This window comes from Camelus dromedarius, chromosome 10 (assembly GCF_036321535.1).
Source record: "Camelus dromedarius isolate mCamDro1 chromosome 10, mCamDro1.pat, whole genome shotgun sequence".
NCBI lineage: Eukaryota > Metazoa > Chordata > Mammalia > Artiodactyla > Camelidae > Camelus > Camelus dromedarius.
In genome coordinates this window covers 65,003,931-65,031,344 of record NC_087445.1, presented here as the reverse complement: position 1 = coordinate 65,031,344, position 27,414 = coordinate 65,003,931, and the positions used below count along the sequence as shown (strand labels likewise).

At 43.9% G+C, this 27,414-nt stretch overlaps 1 protein-coding gene across 1 annotated transcript in view; it reads left to right on the top strand.

Annotated features, from left to right (window-relative positions):
- The window catches only part of BRINP1 (BMP/retinoic acid inducible neural specific 1), a 159,780-nt gene that overhangs the window by 104,884 nt on the left and 27,482 nt on the right, over positions 1–27,414 (top strand). Inside the window, exons 4-6 of the mRNA XM_031450321.2 lie at positions 1,773–1,942; positions 5,298–5,403; positions 24,542–24,778. Coding sequence (XP_031306181.1) covers positions 1,773–1,942; positions 5,298–5,403; positions 24,542–24,778 — 513 coding nt within the window. The remainder of the gene's footprint in view (positions 1–1,772; positions 1,943–5,297; positions 5,404–24,541; positions 24,779–27,414) is intronic.

The following is a 27,414-nucleotide window of genomic DNA, read 5'->3' as shown; positions in this document are numbered from 1 at the left end:
ACGGAGGCAGAAGGGAGGGTGTGGCTGGGACACACGGAGGGAGCCGGTGCTGGAAAGACAGGCTGGGGGCTGCCTGTGAGGAACCCTGAATGACAATGAACTGGTGTGCTCCGGCCATCGTGGAGGGGTCCGAGGCAGAGGAGTTCGCCTGTGGGTCAGGACAGGGCCCGCTTCCAAGGATTACCACTAATCTTTCAAAAGTAAATTGTTGTTTGTTTTTCTCTCTTCAACTCAAAAAATCATCGGCATTCTAAAGAAATTCCAGTTGTCTTAGGTCTCAGCTTTTGTCCTTAGAAAGTATCGCCAGTGTTTGTTCTCTGACTGTCCTAGTGCACTGGGTTGATTCGATGTAAGGATAAATCTCATATGATTGGCATTTTTGTGGTAATTGGACAGTGGGAGCGAGCACTTCCGCTATGCTTACCGTGCGCTGGGCAGGGCTCGGGTCCTTTGTGTGATTAACTGACCTAATCCTGTCACACCCTCGGTAGGTACAGTTAGTGTCCCCACTTTTACCCATGAAGAAACTGAAGTGTATAAAGGATAAGTCGCTTGCTCCTACTGTGAGCTCAAGGCCAGGGGGTGTAGTTCTAGAAACTTCTTTTTACTACCACTGCCAGCCATCGTTGATTGCCACCACGAACAGACACTGGCGTCAGGGCTTCACATGGATTCATTAGTGTATTCTTCTTAATGACTCTACGCGGTAGGTGCTAGTCTTCTGACTTTGCTCATGAATACACTGAGGAATAGAGAGGTTAAGCAATGTCCCCGAGTTCACAGTTGAGAGAGCAACCAGAGGCACAAGGATCAGACCATTGAGGTGGTGTAGTGGGTGCTTCCTGTCTGAAGTTCTGGTGGAGCATCTTGTTATCCAAAATAAAAGGCACCGTAAGTCAGTACATTTAGTAATCCATGCATGCATTTCTAAGGAAAACGTCATGGAATAAATTATGTAACACTTTATATTTCTCTCTCTCACTCTATGCCTAACTTTGTTGTCATCTTCCCTCTCTCCCCAGATATAACAAGAAATATTTACTGAATGAATGAAAAAAATTGACATATTAACTATTTACTCTCTACTATATGCAAAACACTGGACTCTGTACAGGGATGAAGCAGTGGCTAATATAGAGTGTCTGACTTCACAGAGCTGACAGTTTAGTTTTTCCTCTATGTAGACACACTCATTATTCTTATCTGTCTATCTGTATCTGTGTCTAAACTATATCTTATCTATCCATTCTTCCATTCATCCATCCATCCGTCCATCCATCCATTTGTCTAGGAAGGGGTAGCAGAAGGAGAAAGAGAAAAAGGAAAGGAGGAAAGAGGGAGGGGAGAGAAGAGGAGAGAAATGAGAAGGAAAAGGAGGAACAGGATGATGAGGAGGAAGCAAAAGAGGAGGAGGAAGGAATGGGAAGGGACCATCTATGGCAAATCCATCATTTGACAGAAGAGATTGAGCCGCAAAGAGAGGAAGTGAGTTGTGTTGTGAGCTGATGCTGGTGAGAGCTGTGAAGTGGACTGGTAGGCGTTGGACTTGATGACTGAGTTTTTTCAGGATTCTCGTCCTCATGGAGCTTGGTGCTTACAGCCACCTCTGGACTGGCTCTCTTTCACTGCGCTCTTGATTTTCAAAGGCAGAAGGAAAATCTGGGTGAAATTAGTGGGAGCTTTGAAGCTCTTTTCAGCATCCAAGCCCTGGAGTCTCTTCTCCCATCCCAAAGCTCGATAGGTGGCCTGAGCTCCTTTCCTTTTCCGTGCAGGGGAGGAGGCCTTGACCATGTACATGGACAAAAGTCACCTGGACAGGAAGTCAGGGAATGCCACTCAAAGTGTTGAAGCTCTGCACCAGCTGGCCTCGTCCTACTTTGTCGACCGTGATGGCACCATGAGGAGGCTCCACGAGATCCAGATATCAACTGGAGCAATCAAGGTACGGCTTGAGGGTGGCTTCAGGGGACAGGTTCTTAAGACAGCAGCACGCAGCAGGGGTAGTCTGGGAGTTGGTGGGCAGAGGGAACCCCTGGCTGCATGCCCATGGAGCTGACAGTGCCCCCTGCCAACTGCTCTGAACGAGGTGGTCAAGTGCCGGGTGGTATCCTGAGCATCATCACTAGGGGACCACTTGTACTAAATGAGTAAATCACTGGGCGTCCTGGCCCTGTGGTCATGGCATAATTATCAACAGTATATTATCAACTCCCTCATGCCTAGAGCTCTGTGTGGGTGATTTCCAGGCTCTCTCTCTAGGTGAAGAAACTGAGGCCACAATGGGTAAATCATTTTCACAAGGTCACAGAGCTCGCAAGAGTCAGATTGTGCAACTAACCTAGGATTACTAAGCTAGTAATTACTAACCTAGGTTAGTAATCCATTAACCCCTGTGTCTTTTATTCCTCCCCCCCCCTCCATTTTACAGATGGAAAAACTGAGGTCCAGCAGTTAAAGACTTTTGCTCAGGGTTACACACCTAGACAGTATGTTAACAGGGACCAGAACTCTATTCTCTAGACCAGGGGTCAGCGAGTATTTTTTTGTAAAGGGCCAATAAAATGTATTTTAGGCTTTGTAGTTTATATGATCTCTGCTTCTGCAACTTAGCTGGGCTGCTGGAGCACAAAATCAGCCATAGACAATGTGGGAAAAAATGGACATGGCTGTGTTTCAATAAACTTTATTTATAAAACAGGCAGTCTGTCATGTGTGGACACATACTCTTCTCCACCAATAGACCCTTCCAAGACAGTGGGAATGCTCTGCTAGCCAAGACAGTGGCTACCAGTCACATGGGGTGACGGAGCACTTCACATGTGGCTACTGAGAAACTACACGTACAAGAGTACTTTTTTTTTTCATTTTAATTTATTTAAATTTAAATAGCCACATTGGAAAGAGCAGCTGTAGACTTTCAGTTCAGTGCCTTAGGGCATAGGTCCTTAAACAAACCAAAAAACTGCACTTTAAATGCAGTAAATTCAGGGGTTACCTTTATAAAGAGAATGAGAAAGGACATTTTTGATATAAAGGATTCGTTCTTCAGAAGGTTTCAATGAAGATTTTTATTTTTTGCATCTCCTATTTTCTTAAACCAGATTATACCTGCATTTTACTCCTCAATCTTCAGTCTAATTTCTTCTGAAAAAGATGCAGACCTAGCCTGAGATGAAGACTTGAAAAGCTCTCTCTAGGGCAAAAGCGTGCGCGCGCGCGCGCGTGTGTGTGTGTGTGTGTGTGTGTGTGTGTGTGTGTGTGTGTGTGAAGGGGTGCGGGTTGCAGAGCAGCGTTAGCGAAGATTCAGGCAGATGAGTCAGAAATTGACCAGGAGAGGAGAAAAATGTGGGAGGTAAGAAGGAGAGAAATAAATCAGCTCGACAAACAAAGAGCCAGCTTATCTGAGAAGAATCACCCATATTGGGGGGATTATGTTGTTCGGGAACTCAGCACAGAGAGACAGATCTTTATGAAGCTATTGGAGTCCGAGTGAAGCAAAGGCCTGGTTTTCATTAGCACCAAATGGTTCTCTCCCCGCTGGATGGGATGCGGAACGGCGATATTGAAGCTCTGTCAGAAGATAATCCTCTTTTGTGCATCCTGGAAGTACAGTCTGCCTCCTTACAAGGAATTTCCCAGAGAAACCGCACAGAGGCCACTCAAGAAACCATTCTTGCAGTAGTACTGTCCTCAACACTCAATCTGGGACTTGGATTTTTCTAGCCATTTCTTTTTTATTGAAGTATAGTTGATTTACAATGTTGTGTTAGTTTCTGGAGTACAGCATAGTGATTCAGTTATACATTTTTATATATATTCTTTTTTATATTCTTTTTCATTATAGGCTATTACAAGGTATTGAATATAGTTCCCCGTGCTCTACAGGAGGTCCTTGTCATTTATCTGTTTTATATACAGTAGTGTGTATCTGCTAATCCCCAACTCCTAATTTATCCCTCCCAGTTCCCCCTTTGATAACTGTTTCTTTTCCATGGCTTTGAGTCTGTTTCTAGCCATTTCTTCGCCCTACCTCGAAACCCTGTTGGCTAGAATTACTCTCCCTGCCAGCTTTAAGATGAGCAGCTGACCCAGGGGGGAAGTTTTGCCCGTGGTTTTCCTTTCCTGAGTGTCTTTAGCAAAATGAATCAGTAGTTTTGACTCTAATTGAACAACAACTATGTTATTATTCTATACAAAAAAGAATAAACTATTTTTTTAAAGCAAAGCCTAATAGCCATCTATTTACATACTGTTCCCTAAGTGCTCAACTCTTCAAAAATGCGATCCCTTTACAATGAGGGTGGGTAACAGTATTACATTTTACAGATAGGAAAGTTGAGGCTTCAGAAGGGTAGTTACTGACCTAAGGATTCGCAGCTGGAAAAAGGCACAGCTGGTGTTTGGGGATGAGTGTGACTCTGTCCCAAGGCATCACTCCCTTAAGCAATCAGCGCTGTGTCTTTAGAGCTGGACGCAAACCACAGAACAGTCCTACAAGCGATTGTGTTAAATCATGGGACGTGAAGACTACGGAGATGAAGAATCCTCTTTACATACTAAAGCATTCAGATTTCCACGTTCCTCTGTTGTCCACCACCTCAATTACTCTAAGACCATGTTTTAGAAACACACCATCATACGATTGAGGTGTTTCTGTCTGCAGTGGAGTGGACTGTGCTCTTTGCTAATTTTTTTGGCCTTTTTCTTTTTTGGAAAATGGGAATCGTTTTATGGCTCTTGTCTAACAATAGTGCATATGCACTCGCTGATAATGCATATTACAGTTTATGGAGACTTTTGGTAATAAGATGCCCGCCATTGAACACATGCCACGTGTCAGGCACTGAAACCTTTCAGGTTTAGTCTCACAACCTTCCTGGAAAGGATTTACTAGCTTCAGGTTGCAGAAGCGTAGAGAAGTGACTGCCTCAGGTCACACAGCAAATGAATGGCCCAGCCAGGATTTAACACTGATTCTTCCTAATTCCAAAGCCCAGGCTTTGGAAATACACTCTAGTGCTTCTACTTAATATTCCTTCAAGTGACTCTGTGACGTGAGAAGCAAAGGTGGAACCTGGGTGCCCTGGCTCCAGTCTGTGTGCTAGATTGCCCTGCTATCCTGTTGTCCGCTTGGTGACAGGCATGGTCCTTGGCACAGGCCAGGGGCTCAAGGAGCAGCCGTTGGCTCAGGCCAGGAGACCTTCTCTGCTGCCTTTGCTCTTCTGGGGGCTGACTCTACAGGATCTGTCCCAGACAAGGGCACCTGTCTCACATCTGTCACCTTGTCACCGCTCCAGGTCACAGAGACACGCACTGGGCCTCTGGGCTGCAACAGCTATGACAATCTGGACTCTGTGAGTTCCGTCCTTCTGCAAAGCACGGAGAGCAAACTGCACCTTCAAGGTAGGATGTCAGCGGAAATGGTGGGACCAGAGGCGGGGGTAGGGGCAGCCTGGAGGAGGAGGGACGGTGGGCATCAGGAGGCATGATGTGGAGGGAGAATGAAGAAGAAGATGAAAGGCAGAGAAACCAATGAAAACTGAAAATATGGAAATTAAGACAGTTATGATATGATGTCTTTTTTAAAGTTTTAACATATACAGGACATTAAATTCATGGTTATTAATTAGTTTTCAGATATAAAGTATGGAAATGTGAGCTTTATCTGATTATTTTGATGAAAATGTCTAAACAGTGTTATTTATAGATGCTCTAGATCTAACATATATTAAAGTTTCATATCGTAGCGTCTGAATTTCCCACATTATTGTGTTTGATTCTCAATGTATTTTGGCAGATGTTATTTGAATTCCAAGAAGTATAGGAAATTTTATAGAATTTTTGGTTCTGTGTAATCTTTCTCCTTATTTGTTAATCGTCTGTGGTCATCAATATATTCACACACACACATGTGTGCTTTTAGCAGAATTTACAAATAAGAACATTCCAATGCTGGCTTGAATATATACAAAGACAAATCATCTTAGGCATTGCTAGTGAAACTGTAATAATTATAAGGATTGATTTGTTGATATATATAAATATTTGTATTTGTTTAATATCTATTATATGTCAGGTCCATGTTATTTGCTCCATATATACTCATGACCTTAAAGAAAATATAATCTTTAAAAATTGTAATTTTATCCTGATTAATTAATTCATCGTAAAGAGGAGAGGAGATTGTAGGGGGAAAAATGGCAAGACTTTAACTATTGATAGTGCTGTTTTAAAAAGCATAATTCATAATAGCAAAAAAACACAAAACAATGTAAATATTTCAATTTCTCCACATGAAGAGACTAAATGAATTATGTAGCACCCATGCAACATAATATTAGGTTGTTTATAAAGAATTTCCAAGATATGTGAAAATTATTTGATGTAATGTTAATTTTAAAATCGATGGTTTCTGATTGAACGTGTGGCATGATCTTAATGTAACAGGATAAAAAAAAATAACATTGCGAGGAAATATATGGAGATGTTAAAAAAGGTTACCTCTGCGTGATTAGATTATAGATGATTTATTTTAGGCTTCCAGTTTCTTTTCTAACTTTTCTACCACGATCGTGCATTAACTTTATAGTCAGGAAAAAAAATGACACGCTTTAACTTTGAGCAAACTGAAAATGTGACCTTCTGGAGAGGGATATGCTAAAGGGGATTCTGAATGTCAGTGGGAGGAAAGTCGCGCTGAGATTGGCAGGTCGAGCTAAGCAAAGCCTAATATGACTTTTATATTCTGGTTCCTTGGCAACTCTTTGATTCATGCTCCTGATATAGAAGATAGTTGGGAAGTGGTGCAGGGCGGGCTTGGTAGTGTCACTTGGGAGCAGTGAATGAAAACCCATCAGGGGAGTTTAGGCCAAGAAATTGGTTAAGTGTTAAAACAAAAGCCAACAAAATGAAACTTCAAATACATGAAGAATAGCCCTACCCCGTTTAGTGGAGAAAAGAGTAGACATGGGTTTGGTAATGCCTGAAAAGACAGGAGTAAGAAAGACAGACCTACCTGGGGGGGGCGCCAGGATTTTCAGCGTTAGTTCCTGTGATGCCCACAGTGACCTTGTGGACTGAGAGCAGCGTGGGAGTCCAGGACGAATAGCTCCGCTCTGCATCTGGTCAGCCTGCTGTGCGAGTAGGAGGTGGAGAGACTTGTGAGTTGTAATTGGAGCAAATTTAGACGGATTAACAGGATGTCACTAGGAAGTTATTAAGATCTTAGGGACATTTAGAAGCTGATTTACTGGGAAGCTAATGAAACTTAATATTCTAGGGCTCCCTCACCTTCCAAGTCCCCAACTTTTCTCATTCTAAATATTCACGTTCTCATCTAATTTGGGATTCCTTTTCTCAATAAGCACCTATCGTATAAGCCTAAATCTTCAATCCTCCAAAATCCAGGTCTGCCATTAATTATATTATTAGAAGTATGCTAGTCACACAAAAAAAGGAAATGCCAGCTTTGTTCTAGTCTAGATTGATCAGAGCACACCTGGAGGATTGGGCCCAAGTCCGAGACACACATTTCAGGAGGGTCGTAAAGAAACTGAAGGAGAATGTCTTACAAGATGAATAGCTGAAGAAGGTTGACTTGGAGCAAAAGGACTTGTGTGCAGATACCCAAAGGGCTGTCTTACAGAAAAGATAGTCAGATTCAATAATATGGATAAAATGGGCCAAACCTGATCTACTTGCAAGATACTACAAAGATCCCAGCTTTTAACTGGAATAAAACTCAGTATAATTTCAAACTCAGTATAAAATAGATCTTCTAATGCCCAACCCTAGAATGGCCTGCTGATGTATATGGTGACTCTTTGTTATGAGTTATAAGTTGGTGACATTTGCTAGGGATGTGACAGAAATTATTTAACCACCATTCTGTTGGGTTGGTGATTGAAGTAGGTGATCTTTAAATCCTTCTCAATACTGACTCTCGAGTTTTGTGACGATGCTGAATCACTGAACGTTTATTGAGATTGACTATGTGCCAAATCCAGTGCTAGATGCTGGACATATGAGCACAAATCAGGTCAATTCAATTCAGCAAATGTTTTTCAAGAACTCATGTTGCATCAAGCAAGGCACCAGAACACAGTGGTGAACAAGACAGACATACTTTTTGCCCCACAGAAGTATACACTCTATCTGAGACCATGGGCTTAAACAAATAATAATGTGTAATGGGTTTGAAGGGAGAAAAGCTATGAGGGTTCTTTGATACCCCATAGTATGGGGACCTAACCTACTAGAGAATCAGGAAAGTTTTCTTGTTAAAAAGATGCACAGGATTAGCCCTTAAGAGTGAAGAGAGGGCAGGGGCATAGATACGGAGAAGAGTCCTTATGAAGGGGCATTCAAGGAAATGAAGCGACCTTAAGAGATTAAAGCAGAGACTTCATTGGTCAGAAAGGCAAAATAATCTTTCCAATCCCGGAAGGCAGCACACTAATGAGTTGAACATGAATTTGAGAGGAATGGGAACCATGGAAGAATTTTTAAAAACAAAGTAGCAGGAAGAGATTGATGCTTTGGAAGATTGCTCTGGTGACTGTGTGGTCAATTAATTAGATAGGAGTAGATCTGAGGTTGGTGATCTGTTAATTAAGGGTGACTGCAGTAATTCAAGATGAGATGTCATATATTTAGACAGTGGAGGTAGCAGGTGGGATGGAGAGAAATAGACCAATCATGGAGTGACTTGGGAGGCATCATGACCGAGATTTAGTGAAAATATCATAAAAGATTTAGATATTTGGGTGCATGGAATGCAAGGATAAGATAGAGAGGATGGACAGGAAAAGACATGCGATTCAAGGTGGTACGTAATATCGTAAAAGTAAGGCTTATTATTATGGTGATTCAGAGAAGGAGGTAATTTATTCTGTTTGTTTAAGTAGAGGAATCATAGAAAAGAGGAAAAATATTCTCCTGGTGGAACGTAAAACAAAAAAGCTTCTAAAATAGTAAGAAGAATATCTCATGACTTTTGGGTAGACTGATATTTACTCAATAACATACATAAAGCACAAAGTATAAAGAAAATGACAAATTGGCCCATATTAAAATTAAGAATTTTGGTTCATCAGAAGATGCTATTCATAGAATAAAAATTCAAGCTACAGAATAGAAGGCAATATTTGTGATATATGTACTTGACAAAGAACTCTCATGTAAAATATAAATAACCTCTAAAACCAATAAGGAAAAGGCAGACAATCCAGTGAGAAAAGAAAATGGGTGAAAGACATGAACGGGCACTTCACAAACAAGAATATCAAAATGGCAAATCAACATTTGATTTGCCTAGAATTCAGAAAATGTAAATTAAAACAACTTAATGTCATAACCCAGCAATCAGTTTGACTCAAATGAAAGAAACACTGACAATATCAAGGAGTGACAACGTGGAACAGTGGGAACTCATGTGCACTGATTCTGGGAGAATAAATAATACAGTCACTTTGGAAAACTCAATATGGCCCCACCCCACGACCCAGCAATTACAACTCCTAGGAATATGCCCACCAGAAATGCTACCTATGTTCACTAAAAACACAAATGTTCATAGAATTTTTTTTATAAATAGACCCCCAAATGGAAATAGCCTCAAATGCCCATCAGCAAGAAAATGGATAAATAACTTGTCACACAGTCATACGATGGGCACAGCACAGAAATGAGAAAGGATAAACTACCTTTTTATGCAACAATATTGGAGAATCTCATGAGTGTAACCCTGAATAAAAGAAGCTGGATGCAAAAGAGGACACGCTGTGGGATTTCATTCTTGTATTCCATTCTTACCCAGTTCTTATACAGATCAGAAACAGTAAAGCAAGTATATTGTTTTAGAGCTCCAGAACCTCTGGGGAGGAGGGATGGGGAGGGAAGTGATGGAAGAGAGATGAGGGAGGTTTCTGGAGGTCTTGATGGTGTTCTGTTTCTTGATCATGTGTGTTTACTTTGCGCAAATTCATACAGCTGTACACACGATTTCTATGTATGCGTTTCTGGGTACATAATATGCAGCTATTAAAAATGTATTTAATAATGTGCTCTATCTTGACGTCCTCTACAAAGAGAGATCATGAATAAAGCAGAGGCAGAAAAGAGCAGGAGATGGTCCAGCCCAGCTAGAAGGGAAGCTGTGTGGACTGAGGGTAGAGGAACCAGAAATAACAGATCCTGCTTATTAAGCACTTCCTTGTGTGCCAGGGACTGTGTTAATTTATTTTTATTATATGTACATTCACATATTTGTTTCTTGTTTATTTTAACTTACACTTATTTGTATTATGTAATTGCATTTACTGCACTTTTAATTCTCACGGCATTCCTATGGGGAAGGTATAAATAACATCCCCATTTTGCAGATGAGGAAACCGGGGCTGAGAGAAGTTACTTAATAAGTGATTGAGTCAGAATTTTAACCTCAACAGCTTGACTGCAGAGTTTCTCCTTCTCAAAATGGGTTGTTCTCCATTCCTCTGTTCCCCTCCTGATGCCTCTGAATGAGGCTGAGAGGGGAGATTCTGCAGAGGTTTCTTTTGATAAATTGAGGATGATATGAATGGTGCTCTAATGACACTCCCTTCGTGGTATTTCATAAAATGTTCACAAAACAGGGCAAAGGTGGAAGGAAATAGGAAAAAGAAAGAGGAGGATAGGAGAAAGAGACTAGAAATGAGAAAGAACAGACCGTGGAAATGCACAGAGGCTATTTGTAGTCAAAGCAGCAACAGCCGAACTGGTTGTAATAACGCTAATGGCATAATGATAACTTTTTATAAAAATAAACTTCTTTATACTTCTCTCTCCACAAAGCCCATTGGGTGTTTTACTGACATTGTCATGTAATTTAATCTCGTATCCATCTGGTAAGATGAACATCCGGAGAGCAGACCTCTGCCTCGGTAACTCACTGATGCGGAAAGGGATGTAGAGAAAATGTTTTGCTGAAATCTAGGGATAATCCAGAAATGTATCCATTCATACGTTCACTTATTCATTTGGTAATATTTGTTGACCATCAACGTCAGGCGTTTTAAGAGCTGCATGTAGAGCAGTGGATAAGCTAAGCCTCAATCATTTTGGAGTTTGTATTTAATGTGTGGGTGTTGGGGGAGCAGACAATAAACATGTAAACAAAGAAATGTATTTCCTTTGACAATCAGAGAGATAGTGAGGGAATAGGTCATGTAGAAATTTGTAGACCATGGAACAGACTTTAGATTTTACTCTGAATGAAATGAGAAGCCATTGCCAATTCGGGCAGTGAAGTAACTGAACCTGGCTCACATTTTAAATGAATGACTATGACTGCTGTGTAGAAAAGACTTAGGGGGCAAGGTCATATACAAGGAACTCAGTTAGAAGGCTATAGCGTTTAGCAAGGTGAGAGAAAATGGTGGCCATGACCATGATAGCGGCAGTGAGGGTTGTGAGACGTGATTGGGGTATGGGTATATTTTTAAGTAGAGCTGACATTATTTGGCAATGGACTGAGAAAATGCTTGTGAGAGAAAGACAGAAGCAGAGGATGACCCCAAAGCTTTGCCTACGGTGATTACGGTGGGAGGGACTCATTTTGATGGGACAGAAGGGATTAGGTTTGAACCTAACTGGGTTTGAACCTAGGTTGGAGAAGTCTATTATATATACAAACGTATATGTTGAGTGGACTTTTGGAAAGTCAAGGGAAACTAGAGAGATGCTATTGAATGATATGAGTTTGGATGAGATTGCCTTGGGAGAGAGTGTAGACAGAGAAAAGAAGGAATGCAATCCTTAAATCCTATTGTGCTGTGGGGAATTGAATGTCAAAGAGTTGGGATAATGGGAAAATAGTGAGGAACAAGGAAAGAAAGCTAAGGAGTCACCAGGGAGGTGAGAAGAGAGCCAAGAGAGAGTGTGGGATCCTGGAAACCAAGTAAAGAAGGTTTTTCAAAACAGAGGTCTTTGTCAACCATGTCAGATGCTGCTGATAGGACGAGTCAGATGACCACTGAGACCGGGGTAGTGGATTTCACAACATGGAGGTCGTGTGTGACCCTGACAATGATGCTTCAATGAAATTATGGGAGTGGATGCCTGAGTAGAATGAGCCCAAGAGAAAACAAGAAGAGAGGAAGCGAAGGCAGGGGACATAGCAAACTCTACAGAGGAATCTCACAGTAAATGGCACAGTGGCAGAAGGTGACGTGGAGTCTGTGAGTTTTTCTTCTTTTTTAATGTAGAAGCAACAAAACTTTAATATGCTGATGGAAGTCATCTTCAGAGAGGGAAACATTGATTCTGTGAGCAAGAGGGATTCTTTTAGAGCCAGAGTTGAGCAGGGAAGCGTGAATAGGATCTGGTACAGGACTGAGATGATTTGCCTTAGGGAAGAGCTCCTGCAAGTTCATACCTACTGAAGGGACGGAGAATTTATGAGCCCACAGATGGGTGAAATTCATAGTTGTGGTCATGGGACCATTTTCTTGAACTTCTGACAACTTTGTGTAGATTTGTTATAAGATTCTTCAGATTTTAATATCTCTGTAATTAGAATGTTTCTTATAACTGATGGCATGTCATAGTTTAATTGGCAGGGTATTTTTTTTTCCCTTGATGTACACAAAACAGTGGTATGTTTTACAATAAATGGCATCTTAGGTTCAATGATATATGATATTTTTCTCAGTGAAAAAGAAGTGAGGTCACCAGCCCACCCTCAGTTTCCAAAAGAGAAAGATGGCCCAGAGTGCAGTAAAAAATCTTTAAAAGATGGGAGGCTGGTCAGTGAGGGGATGTGGGATGGAAGACTGACAACTTCAGGCATCATTTACACTCTGCACCTCAGGAAGGATGCCTGAGACTCTGCTGTTTTGAGCACCTCCTCCTAGCAGTCACGTTCAAACGGCTCATTTCACTTATTGATCTGAAATCATTTCTCTTCCTCCTTCTCTTTCTTCCTTCTTTCTCTTTCTCCTCCCCCTTTCTTTTTTTCTTTTCCAGTATCTCTTCTTAAAAACCTCAGCTCCTTCCAGACTAGGCTCTAACTCCTATCAATCACACACTCAGAACCTCTATATGACCTAAATGACCTCCCTTCTCTCTTTGAGTTCAGTCCATCTTTCAGTGCCCAACACAAACACCTGTTCCCTCATCATAAATCCTTCCTTCTTTACCCCTGTCTTGGTTCACCTTCTCCCATCATCATTTCTCTCCTCCCTGGATCATTGCAATTATCGTCAAACCAGCCTTCTTTTCTTTAAAATTGAAGTGTACTTGATTTACAATGTTGTGTTAGTTTCCAGTGTACAGCACTGTTTTCTCTTGGGCATATAACTGGAGAAAACTCTAATTCAAGTTAAAGATCCATGCACCCCAGTGTTCATAGCAGCACCATTTACAATCGCCAAGAGATGAAAACAGCCTAAATCGCCATCGACAGATGATTGGATAAAAGAGTACTCAGCTATTAAAAAAAAAATGAAATAATGCCATTTACAGTAACATGGATGGGCCAAGAGATTATCAGACCTGCCTTCCTGATTCTGATCACTCCTGCCAATCCATCCCCATTGAAGCAACCAGTCTGCTCTTCTTAAAATCAAATCAAATACTGTCACTGCTCTGCTGAAAACCCTTCACAGTCTCTGATTTTGGTACAAGGTGTAGACCTAACCAAACCCTTGCCTATCTTCTTGACTTTGCCATCTTCCCCATCCTGTTCATACCTGCATCCCTACTCCAGGCCTATGTTATTTCTTATGTTTTGCTATGTGCATCTTTTGTTGTTTGTTTTTTATTACTTTGCACCTTCCTCCAACTCTTGGACTTCCACCTCTCTCAGAAGAAATTCTCTGACCACTCCTGCCCTAGGATTTTAGGTTATTAGGTACCCTGCCCCCCTCCTTTACTAGGATTTGTCACACAATAGTGTAATTGTCCTATTATTAATCTGACTCCCTAGCTGGAGTATATATTCCTCATTGGCAGGGGCCATCTCTGTCTCTAGCATGATGTACAGAACCTAGTGCACAGTGATCAGAAGATATTTGTTAAATGAGTTTATAAGTGAATGGGTAAGTGATGAAATGAATACATCACCCAGCCCCTAGAGAGCTCCAGGTTCTCTGAATTCTTACGATTCTCATTCTACACCACACTGGACTGGCTCAACCTAATGACAATTTCCTGAGGGCTTCCTCTATGCCAGGAGCCTTCTTGCATGGCTAACAGTCTTCACAGCTCATGTGGCTTCTCTGTTGCATTGGATTCCCATCTTTCAGGCAAGCCCCTTACTCCTCCAAACGCCTCCTCTTCTGAGAAGCCTCTTTCAGGACATTTTAAGCCTCTTCTACGGCATTTTTTTTTTTTAACTTCATCTTGCAACCTGTCCATTTGCGTCTGGGTTTTCCCTCTTCTATTAAATTTGATTATAAGCTTCTTTAAGGGATTTTGCCATGTCAGCTTTGTGTTTCATTGTCTTCAATGCCACGCTGTGGATGTTGAGATTCAATATGGACTGAATTTTTGCAGAAGATTGATGTCGCAGAGACAAGAGAAGGAGGGGGAGAGCAGTTTTAATTGTGCACACCAACTATGATCTAGTACAGTGCGTGATATTGTAGAAAGATACAAAGAAATATAAAAGGCGGGTATAGTCCTCAAGAATCATAACTTACAGCAATGGATCCCAAAGAAAAGATGTGCTGAGATTAGTGGTCAAGTCCTTTGAGCATCATTGTTCTCTTAGGATGTGTTTTTGATTTGTGTATTTCTGTCACTCAGATGTTTCTGAGCCCCTGTCTCCTGCTATTGAGCTGAAGTTAAAATAAATCCAGGTTTCCGGCTATGATGGGAGGAACGATGAGACAGGTTGTGCTCAGGAGGGATGCATCTGGAGGTGGGGGTGTGCTAAGCACAGAACAGAGACCCACCGTCCTCTATGAATGAAGCCCGTTCTCTCTAAATTCACATTCCTGCAAACTCATTTACTGGGGACCCACGAGTGTGCTAGGAGACAAGGAAACAGGAAGTGAATGAGGTGACTGCTGCTTGCATTCAAGGAGCTCACAGACCAGGAGGAACAAGACCATAAACACACATGATGTGATGCGGCACGTGGTCTATTAGAACTTAAGATACGTGCAAGGCGTGTTTGGTTGCCCACACAGGGGGTGCCTGAGATTGCCGAAGGCTTCCAGGGAAGCCAGTAGAAAACAGGGTGAGGACGTGAAATGACGTGAGTTGATCAGCTGTCATGTACTAAAAGCTTCACGTGTTATAGAACTGATTCTATTTTCCAATTCATTGAGGTATAATTTACATACAGAAAAATCCACCCTTTTGAGCAGAACAGTTCTAGGAATGTGACAAACATATCCAATCATGTAATCAAGAGACCACTACAATCAAGATATAAAACTGTTCTTTTAGCTTTTACACCGGCCCCGCAAAGGAAGCTTTAATGAGGAAAGTGAGCATCAGAGAAGTTGAGCCTTCAGTCTTAACTTCCCAAGGCCGTGGCGTTAATAACAGCTGGAGCTGGAGTCACAATCTGAACAGAGAGAACTGAGCACCTTTGGGAGACAGAGGTAGTGGCGGTGCAGAATGCAGCAAGCAAAGGGAGACAGGTTAGAAAAGATGCTGCAGACGTCAGCTGATCTAGGGATCAGGGAACACAGTCTTACAGGTGTCATTTCGTTTTTATCACGAATTCTATGAAGACGCTTAGATTTAAATTAAATTAACCTCTGCTTAAAGCTTCAAGGGTATCTTCATGTTGAAATTTTATTAAATTTTTAAAGTATGTTGGGAAAAAAGTATGTTGGCTTCCTTATCCTTACTGATTTCATAGTTTAGACCATATTGTCTCTTTTTAATATTTTTTTTAACTGAGGTATAGTCAGTTTACAATGTTGTGTCAGTTTCTGGTGTACAGCATAATGTGTCAGTCATACATATACATACATATATTCCTTTTCATATTCTTTTTCACTACAGGTTATTACAAGATATTGACTATGTTTCCTGTGCTGTTGAAATTGTTATTTAGAAGTCTCTCTGCCCTGATCCCTTTTGCCAGTTTAAATCCTTCTCTGACTCTGTCTTCCTCACTGAAACTTAAGTTCCATGAATGCAAGGATTTTGCTTCTAATTTTTTGCTTTTTCTCTAGGCCTAAAAGAGTGCCTGGCACATAATAGATGCTTAACTGATCTTTGCTTAATAATTGAAATAAGAACAGCACCGAATAGACTCATAGAAAATCAAGGTTGAATGACTCTTAATGATCAACCAGCACAGAGGCTGGCAAACTTTTTCTGCAAAGAGCCCGATGGCAAATATGTTAGGCTTCGCAGGTCACACATAGTCTCAGTTGCCACTGCTCGATTTTAATGTGAAAGCAGCTGTCAACAATACTTAAATCTGTGTGGCTGATTTCCAATAAAATCAGTTTGTGAAAATAGGCTGTAGGGCAGTTTGGCTTATGGGCCCCAGTTTATCACCTCTTGTAGCTGTCAGTATAGGCTGGGTTATGTTGTGCTAACAAACAATCCCTGAATCCCAGTGGTGGGCAAATGTGAATATTCATTTCTTACTGATACTACATCATGGTCACAAGTCAGCAGTGACTCTGCTTCATGGAATGAAGAAAGACAGCTATCTGGAGAAAAGTGGCGGCCTCCAAATTGAGCGTGGCTCTTCTTGTGGAGATGGGGAAAGAGAAACTGGTGGATGCATATGTTCGTTCTCACACCTCCATTTTGGAGGTTGCATGTATCACTTACACTCACATTTCATTGACCAAAACATGTCACATGAACCCATCTGAGTTCAGAGGGTGGGGATGTGTAATTGTTTCAAAGGGAGAATCCTCATTGATGGGTTCTCTGGAACATTCCTACAGTGTCAGCTTTCAAATTCTGCTTCTACACTTCCAATGGTGGGGAGTCTTCTATCTACAAAGGCACCTTGTGTTATCCCTCCAAACTTCTGATCGTTAAAAAGGAGTTCCCATTCTATGGTGCTGAACTTTGTTTACCTGTATCTTTCATGCAAGGATTCCAAGTTGGCTCCTTAAGGTCCTGCATTATAGATGACGATTCTTGGGAAAGTGAAAGGTTACTCTATCCAGCAGGGGGAGTCAGAACCCACCCACCTTCCCCGCCCCCAGGTAGCTGCCTTTGTTCATTTCCCAGAGCGCAAATGACCCGTCGTGGAGACAGGGCTGAACTTCTGAATGAGATCATAGCCTTTTCGCCCTTTCTGCACAGTTTCACCCGGTGAATTATCGTCTTATTTTCATTCCACTCCAATGAGCTGTCAGCAATGGATACTGTAATTCACGGCAATAGAAACACAAACAGATGGGTAATTGACCTGCATGCCTTCATTATACTGGAGTTCAGAATGGCTGCTGGAGCCATGAAGTCCTTTAGCTGCCAGTCTGAAGTCCCTGAGCTTTCACAGGAAGGGGGGTCAGGCTGACTTTTTGCAAAAGGTGCAGTCCTTGTTGTTGCTCTCCCCACCTCATGCTTTTCAGAAATGGACAGAATTTGACAAGCAGAACTTAGCAGGTACAAGACAACAGCTGGGACTCCTAGAGGGCTCAGCGATACCCACGGGGGGCCACATTCTGATGCAAGAACAGGACAGAAAAATATTTATAGTCAACCAAAATAGAACCTGTATATTTTTCCCCCTTCCTCTTAGCACTGTAAGAGATCATGCATTTAATATTTAATGAAATAGGTCAGAAAAGAGCAAATCCATCAAAAATATTACTATGATAGGTAATTAGGATAGAGAATAAAAATAAAACAAAGCTGAGGGGGAGAAAAACAGGAAGATATAGGGTCCTTGCCTTGAACAAGACTTAGATTGATCCAAGGTGTGTACACGGACTGATCTGTTCTCAAGGGACACTCTCCGCATGGAACACAGGGGTTGCCCTCCTTCATCTCCTAAGACCTTACTCATGTTTCAAGACTCTCCCCGCATCCTATACACATCACAAAGTGTCCCATAATTATTGTCTCCAGACTTATTTCCTTTTCATCTTCATGAGAGATCACTGATGTATTCAATATTTGAAATATATTTGTTAAACACTTACCACTTACCTGATATGATGCTACTTTTTATGTTTCGATCATCCGTTAAGGCTTTTTTCTCTTGTACTTGGATTCTGTGCTCTGGTTTTGAATCTCCAGGCAGCCCCTCTGTGTCCTTAGAAGCTAGGAAACGTCTCCTCCAGCCATTCCTCAGGTACTGCTTGTTGAAGGAAGGAGAAAGGCGAAGAGTTCCTCTCAGCAAAAGAGCAGGATCAGGGTCAGAGATGAGTGTCGGACTATAATCTCCAGATCTTTGGACCCTCAGTGTTAGTTGATAGTGTCCTCTTTCCAGACATGAAATGCTCCCTAGCTCCCTGAGCACTGTCGCCTGAACCAGGTGTCAGCTCTAAATGGTAATACAGACATTGCCCTGGAAAGTTTTCAGGGATCCGATACAGGGTTGCCCTGAATTTCTTCTGTTACTTTAGCGCCCTCTGATGGGTGAAACCCAACAGCACAGTGAGCCGCCTTGTCTTTTTCTGAATCTCAGGTTTCCTCCTTGCCTGTCAGAGACCGGTATCCTTGACCTTTGTTGTTGTAAGAGATGCTGCCCCTCTAATGAGCTGACAGATCTCTGCTCCAGGTCATTCTGCCCTTCAGAGCTGTGATCTTCTCTGAAGCACTGGGACTCTTTCTTTCCTTCTCTGGGGAACTTGGAACAAACAAATAAAAAAAAAAAGATGAACCTTAATCAGAAAGGAAGGCGATTGCCAAGTTGGTTCTTAGTTGGAAGGAGTGATATTGCCTGAGGCCTTTGCACATGCTGTTCCACTTTCCAGACTCCTCTTCCAGTGGATCTCTCATCCCCAACTCCGGTTAATCCACTGGATCTCAGCCTCAATGCCAATCCTCTAGGACACTGTCTGTGACCACCCCCATTCCATGGGCTAGGTGTTCTGCCTCTGTGTTTCCTGAGCAACACTATGCTTCTGGTAAAGCACTGGTCTCACTGCATCCGAGCAGCTTGTACACAGGTCTGCCTCCTTCCTAAATGGTGAGGTCGGTGAGGGCAGGGGGTTGCCTGCCTTACTCACTCTGGTACCCACGGCACGGCGCCAGGCACACAGTAGGGCTTAAGCAGTTGTGTGGAAAGTAGACTAGAGAGAAGGAGAGAAGAAAAGAAGGAAAGATGGAAGGGAGAAGGGGAGGAAGGAAGGAAAATTCACTGAAATACAAACAATGTAATGATAATTATGAAGACCTACAATAATCACTATAATGCAATTAAGACAAGAGGCACTCTTAGCATATTTCCTACTGGCCCAAATGTGGCTACTCAAGAAGTATTTTTCCAAGAAGGGTCCAGGTAATGGATTATGTTCTAATAGGGTGTAAATGGAGGAACCTAACATTTATTGAACACTTAATTACATCAATGTCTTAGCTCAGGTATAACAAAACAGCACAGATGGAGTGACTTGGAGGAGGCATTTCTTTTGTTTTGCTTTTACTATTTTTTATCAGATATAGCTGATTTATAGCATGTTAGTTTCAATTGTACGGCAAAGTGATTCAGTTACACACACACACACATATTCTTTTTCAGATTCTTTCCCATTATAAGTTATTATAAAACATTCAGTATAGTTCCCTGCACTATAGAGTAGGTCCTTGTCTGTTACCCATTTTAAATGTAGTACTGTGTATATGTTAATCCCAAACTCCTAATTTATCCCTCACCCCACCACTCTTTCCCCTTTGTAACCACAAATTTGTTTTCTATGACATTTATTTCTTACTGTTCTGCAGGCTGAGAGGTCTAAGATCAAGATGCCAGCAGATTCTGTGTCTGGGAAAGACACACTCCTGGCGTGTAGACAGCTGCTTCCTCGCTGTGTGCTCACATGGCCCTTCCTCAGTGTGTGCTCGTGGAGGGAGGCGGGGCGTGGGGGGGGCGCCTTCCTGTCTCTTCCTCTTCCTGGAAGGGCACTAATCCCATCTTGGATGCCCCACCTTCCTGACCTCATCTAAACCTAATCACCTCCCAAAGGCCCCACTCCTAATACCATCACATGGTCAGGGTAGGGGGTCAGCAGGAATTCTGGGTGTGGGGGAGGGCACAAACATTTATCCCGTACAGCCAGGTGTTTGCTGAAATTCCAGTTACGCCTTTGCTCCCTTTATTTACTCTTCACAACAGCCCTGGGAGGTGGTTATTGGAATTTTAACTCTGCAGGCAAGAAAAGTGAATTTCCAAAGGCCAAGATTTTCCCATAGGCCACTCTGTGCCAGAGCTCCCACAGGGACCCCAAGCCGGGTGTTTGTCTCAGTTCCCGCCCCTCCCCAGTGGGGAGGCAGGCAGAAGGGCCCTCGGGTGCTGCAGAACAAGGGCGGAATTCCTGGATTTGAGTCCCGAGTCTGTCACTGTAGTTGTGGCGCTGTGGACATGTCCGCAACGTTTTTACGGACAACTTCCTTTTCAGTTGGGATAAGAAAGAGGACGGTTCTTTCATTCAACAAATGAGGGCCTGAAGCCCCCCCCCCCCCCACGGGGCTTGGCCCCGTCGTACACTGTGGGGGTCTGTCATGGACAGACAAGGCCTCCGCCCTGCCGAAGCCCGCTCTCTCGTGGGGGAGAGGGAAGAAAACAAAGACGAGTGAATAAGATCACGTCCTTCAGAAACTAATTCTACCAAGAGATGAGAAGAGGCACTTGAACTTGGGTAGTCTGTGTACGTCCCAGTGGCAGGACAAGGGAGCCGTGCAGAGATCCGGGAAAGGAATATTCTAGGCGCAGGGAAGGACCAGGATAAAGACTAAGGAAAGAACAAGTTGCCCCAAAGAGGGAACTGAAAAAGGGCAGGATGCCTGGTGTGTTCTAAAAAAAAGGAAGAGAATGTTAGGAGGTGGGAGGGAGGCGAGGGACTGTGACAGAGGGAGGACATCAGACCTCAGCACCAAAGCCTGTACGTGAGACTCAAAAAGTCGTGTGCAAAGTGTGTGTTGAAGGCAGAGTGGGAGATGGACTGAGGGAGACGAGGCAAAAATCAGGGAAAGAGACGGCAGACGCCACCACCACATTGGCCATTGCTGTGCACAACGGTGACATGTTCCGTTTTAAAGTATCGTAAGGTTTTTATTTTTTTTTTTTATAAGAAGATTGTTTTAAGTGTAATGAGTTGGGGGGAAATACTCCATTTGTGTAGCATGGGTGAGCCGGTGTGCCAGTGGAACTTTCAACTCTGGCCTTCCTGGGTTTTGTGAAGCAAAATTTATATGCTTGGCACTCGTGGCGGCCTTTCTCGCTCATTCTCCGAGTTTTCCTTTCCTTTCCGTGTGTGTGTGTGTGTGTGTTTGTGTGTGTGTGTGTGTGTCTGGGAACGATGGAGACAGAAGATTCCACCCCAGCCGGCAGCTGTATATCTTTCAAACAGTGCTTCCCCAGGCCAAATCCCCCTCCGAATTATTTACAGCTTACATTGAGGCCGGCAGGACTCAGGCGCCATCCAGGGGATGCTTAGCAATGGGTCTCTTTGTTGGACCCAGGTCATCGGGAGACGATGCGGGCGGTGACTGCTACGTGAACCCCCCACTGCCACAGGAAGACTTATGTAACGTTCAACAGTAATGACATTTTGCAGAAAAGTGCTTTTTAATTGCGATGTCTTCATTATTCTCTTTCAAATTCGCCCAGGAGATTCCGCCTCAGAGACAGCTTGGCATGTTCTGGGTTTCCATTTTTAAAGAGCAGCCAGTTTTGTGTCTCAGCTGCTCCCGGAAAGCCCCCCACCCTCCACATCACCTGTTTTCAGTTGCATGAGATGGGGTAGGTAAAACTGCCTTTTGTATCCTTGCCAGACGGAGAAACGATTGGACGTCATTTTCTAAAAATGCCCTCCCCAAACTCCTTTTGGGCTGGGACGGAGAAGAGAACATTTTATCCCCTACAAAAGGAAGAAAGAAAATGATGAACCAGCTAGAAAAACAGGACCAAGAGTCAGGTCTATAGAGTTTCTTTAAGCAAGAGAAACGCATCCCCAATCCATAGACTCAGATGCCTATAGGGGATTGGGATCTGCTAAAAATAAATCTTGCTTGGGAAGCGAAAATGGTGATCCAGATAAAATGACTCAAGAATGCCTACTCGGAAAGACCTGTAGGCTTGGTTTAGGACTTTCACTGCTCGATTTGGTTTGCCTCACCCTTTGGTAGTTGCATCGCAGCCCTCTGTGCAGGAGGCCTTCCGAGCCGTGACTCAAACTCATCTGGACCCTTTGCTCACTGGGTGGACCGTCGCCCCTGCTGCACGGCTCCGTCTGTTAGAACACCTTCCATGCGTGTTGCCAGAGGACCCTCTTTCCCAAATAGCCCTCCCACCGGCACGAGTCCAGCAGGCATAAAATTCTAACCCCTACTGCTCGTGGAAGCGCCCCAGATATCTGAGCACCGCCTTCTGCGTATCTCCTCCCTCTGCTCACATACTCACAGCCATTGTTCCTTCATTTGTCCTGACGTTTCCGGGGAAACTTCAGAAAACTTGAATCAGTGGGATGGCATCACGATCATCCTCCTCAAAAACAGGAATGAATCACATCGATTGTCTACCTGCCATGTGCCAGGAACTGCTTTAGACACTGCAGGAGCCCTCTCACGTCGTCCTCTCGCCAAGTCTCGGATGTAGGGACTAAAAGTATCTCCGTTTTAGAGAAGAGAATGGGGGGGCCTTCGAGAGGGTGAATGCCTCTCTTGAGAGGACGCGGGCGGCGAGTGGAGGGGCCTGACCCTAGCCGGGCCCGGCTCTCGGCTCCTGGGCCGTGGGGCCCTGCCGCAGGCCATGCTGGGAGCACGAGCTTCTTTTCCACATGGCCTGTCTGAAAATAGTCTTTTTTAGTGGCGATATGAAGACAGGTTGAAATGATGAGGGTTTCATTTTTTTTTAAAATCATTTGAAAGCAAGAGAAAGAAAGATAAAAATCTAGAAACACAACTGCCAAGTAGAGAGTGAGAGAAATGCTGGGTTTATCCACCAGATCCCTGGGGAGCAGGATTAGGGATGTCTTTGAAGCATGATTGAGAAAAAAAATTCATCCAAATAACACGGTTCTTGTTTACACAGTGGGGAGGAAAACCGTTCCCCTGATGCACGTTGGTGGCTACGACCGTCAGTGGCTCCCAGTGGGGAGGAGAGAAATGTCCTGGGTGAGAGTGCTGGAGTGAACTGATTTAGCCCAGAGTTGGCCTTTTTGTTTTTCTGGGCACTACAGGCAATAAATCACCTGCTGTGCTGACATTTCACGGGGCCGGAGCAGTGCTCGTGCCCAGATAAGTCCTTCTCCATCACTGGCTCTCAGGATCAGCATTTTGATTAGCCAAGTACAGAGAGAAGATCAGGAGATGTGGTCAAGGGTGCTCAGCCTCCAGCCATGAGCTACTTATTTCCTCTTGGTGGGCTTTGCCTTCTTCGTTTTCCAGCAAAGAAGAGAAAATTAATTTTCTCTGATGCCATTCTCCACTGATGCGTGTGTGTGTGTGAGAGAGAGGGATACATTCGTCCTATGAAATTATATAACTCTACTTATATCATTCTTATCCTTGAAAACTACCAAAGAACGCCTCCCCATTATTCACAGCCTAAAGTCCAAATTCCTTAGCTTATAATAATGACCTTTGCACTCTGGCATCTGCCCTTTTCTAAGCCCTGTTCTCCTTCAGCACTGCACCCCCAGCCATCCAAATTTACTTCATTCACCAGCAACCCGCAGACATGTTAAGTTTTAGTTCTTACTACCCCTCTCTTTAGGATATTTCCAGTTCTTCTTTTTTATATCACGATCGCTTTTCCACGTTCAGCCAGCCCGAATCTCATCTCCTCTACAAAGCTTTCCCTGCTACCCAGGCAACGTTGTTTGCAGCCTTCTGCCATCCAGTGCCACATATGGCCAGCTCTCCTGTGCGTCTATAAAACTGTGTTATGATGATGTGTGTCCAGGTCCTCCTCTGCTGATTATATTGTAAACTCCCCAAGGACAAAAAGCGTGTGTTTTGTTGTTGTTTTTTTAATCTCTATAGCCCTAGTGCCTAGCTCGGGACGTGTGCTGTGTAAATAGGGTTCATAAATATTAGAAGAAAAGAAAAAGAAAGAAATCAAGGAAGTGAGGAAAAACAAACAATAACCTTGTGCTTCCAGTAAGGGTTTTCTCCCCAAATGGAGAAGGTCTATTAACAGGTCTGGCTCTAGCCTCATCCTAACACAGTGGACTCGAGTGTGCAGCTCAGAGATGCCGAGGTCATGACCTGAGATGCTGAAGCAGAAGCAACGTAACTGGAGGTCTCGCAGATTATGATCTCGGCGGACCCGGGAATGGTTTGGTTACAACACACAAGGAGCAAGCTAGCAGCTCCGGAGTCCTCTGCATCACCTCTCGAAACTGCTAATGAAACACCTTTTCTAACCTTTCTCTTCCCCCTTCTTGTGATTCTCAAACAGGTCTTCAGATCATCTTCCCTCAGTATCTGCAAGAGAAGTTTGTCCAGTCGGCCTTGAGCTACATCATGTGCAACGGGGAGGGGGAGTACGTGTGCCAGAACAGCCAGTGCAGGTGTCAGTGTGCCGAGGAGTTCCCGCAGTGCAACTGCCCCATCACCGACATCCAGGTCATGGAGTACACGCTGGCCAACATGGCCAAGGCTTGGGCCGAAGCCTATAAGGACCTGGAGAATTCAGGTAGGGGCCCTCGGGGTATTTGCATGCATGGCCCCGCGCCAAGTCTAGACAAGGAGACTAGCTGGGGGGGAGCCTGGACGGGGGTGTATTCAGGGACCCCCAGTGCTTTCACTTTGGAGGGTCTGGAGCCATTTTAGTAGCTGTCAAAGAGTAGGCACTCAATAAATCTCCACCCAATGGAATAATGAATAGCATAATCGAGTTTGCGGTCCTACAATGTATTGCTTCTGCTGTCCCCAGAGGACAGAGAATCAGAGAATCAGGCCACGTAGCACACAGGAAGGCTCTGGAGAGAGGAGGCAGAGGGAGCTGCACTGATTCCTGAGTCTGTGTGCGTGTGTTTCTGTCTCTCTAAGTGAATGAACACACATTTATGCCTAAAAATGTGTGTGATATACGTACACATATGTGTAGATACTGATCCAGAGATCCAAAGAATTCACGGACTTCCATCCCTGGATGTCACTTTCCAGGTAACTTGGTGATTTCTTGTTTTTCACGGTTAAGAAAAATGAATATCAGGGGAGGAGAGGCAGTCGTCACTCAAGGCCATAAAGGAGGTGGGGTGCAAAGCTGGATCTCTGCCTCTCGGAGCTTCTGGTTCATGGGAAGTCTAGGCATTAATCATACAGCTATGCAGATAACTGGGACAGGTTAACCATATGTGTGTAAAGAATGAGGAACAACCCACGTGCAGATCGCACAGAGGTGGAGGTCAGTGCGGCCAGGAGAGTCAGAAGAGGCCGCCTTGAGGAAGAGCAGAAGTCTAGGCATCTCGGGGTGGCACCCACATCCGAGGGTGAGTCCAGGTCGACCAGCAGGAGGCACCTGGGAGCGAGATGCCTGCGATGTGGGTTAGGGCAATGGTACAGGGAGTGAGCATGGGAAATGGGCAGAGATGCTGAGATACTTAGAAGGGAAACTGAGCGGGCTCGACGTTAGGCTGGCTGTGAAAGTGGAAGAGAAGGGTGCTGAGATGAGACCCAAGGCTTCTTTTAGCTATGTTTGTTGGACAGTCTGACGGATGCTGGTACCATTCACCGAGCTAGAGCACCCTGGAAGGTTTGGAAAGAAGACTGTGTAACCAGGTTTGGACATGAAAAGCTTGGGAACACTTGGGATTTCCAAGAAGAGATGCCAAGTAGATATTCAGCATTTAATACGTGCTCGGATATCTGTTAAATAAATGGACGCATGTAGAGAGCATTTCTGTTTGTAACACAACTTTAAATTCCTTTAATCGCCTACAACAACTGCATTAAAGTAAGGAGTGATATTCCTGTGTTACAGAGGAGGGAGGGTGCCAAGACCCCGGTGTCTTCCCCAGGGTTCCACGGTTAATAAGTGACAGGGCTGGTAATGGAGTCCCTGATTCCACATCCAGTGCTCACAGCAGCTTTGGTAACTTATTAATTCTACTTTACCTCCCCGAGGCCTCCGTTCCCTCATCTGATAAATGAGAGGACATGTTTGTGTTTTCAGTATTTGAATTTATTTAAATCTTTAGCCAAGGAACCCTTTGATCAAACAAAATCATACCTTGGAGCCACTGTGTAGCACAGATAAAAGCTGAGTTTTATAGCGCTGTGTTTGAAAAACCACTGGCTTCCATGGACTCTAAGCCCCGAGCCAGCTCTGGAGCTGGAGCACACATTGCATCCGTGACTCTGCTCCCCCAGAGTCCCCGAGTGGAGCTGCGGATGCCTTATGAACCTGGACCTGCCAGTGCATTTAAAGTCCCGGGAATTCCTGAAAGAGGAGAGGTTCAGGATGGAAATGTAATCTGACGATTATTTGGCCTCAAACAAAAGAAGCATTTGATAAAATGCTTCGGCAAAGAGAGTCCACCGCTTGCTAAAAGGTAGAGAGGGAGGTAGTCTGCGTGCACAAGCCGTAGGGACCTCTGGCGTATAATCCTTATTCCCAAGGAAGAGAAACCACTTGGTGTGGGTGGGCAGGTGGGAGAGGAAACACAAAAGCTGAGATGCTGCAGAGTGAGCTGAAGAGGCCACGGCGATGATTTCTGTGCCACAGTGTCTCCCCACAAGAGCACACTTTCCCTCTCGACATCCTGCACTCAGCCATTTAACATGTTTGTACCGATTAAGACCATCCATCCCCACACGCGTATGTGGCTTGTACGTCTGTATTCTCCTTCTGTTCATCTGCAGCTCGTAACCTTCATGACTCAGCACCAGGTAATCTGGAGGAATCAATGACTGGCCAAAGGTAAAAGCCATTGATTCCTTCATGGCTCGAGCGTTGGTGATCAAACAGGACCTACTTTACACCCACGAGTGGGGGTCTACACGTCCCTGAGGGGGAGGGGACCCTTCTACTTTTGGCCAAGAAAACTAAATCATTTTAACTTTTAAATTAGATGTTCCTATCTGACCCAGATTGAAAGGACTCTTAGCTCCTTCAAGGTCAACAGAGCCGTCTACAAGATAAGCTGCGCTGGGGGAGAGCTGGATTGGCCAAAGCAGCGCAGAGACATTAGGGCCGGTCCCCTGCCTCCAGCTGGCTCACTGAATAAATCCATCAGTGCGGATGGGTGTCATCCTTTCAATCTCTCACTACCATCCCCTGAGCACTTTCTAGATGTTGAAAACTACTTAGGCAGACACTGCCCTATG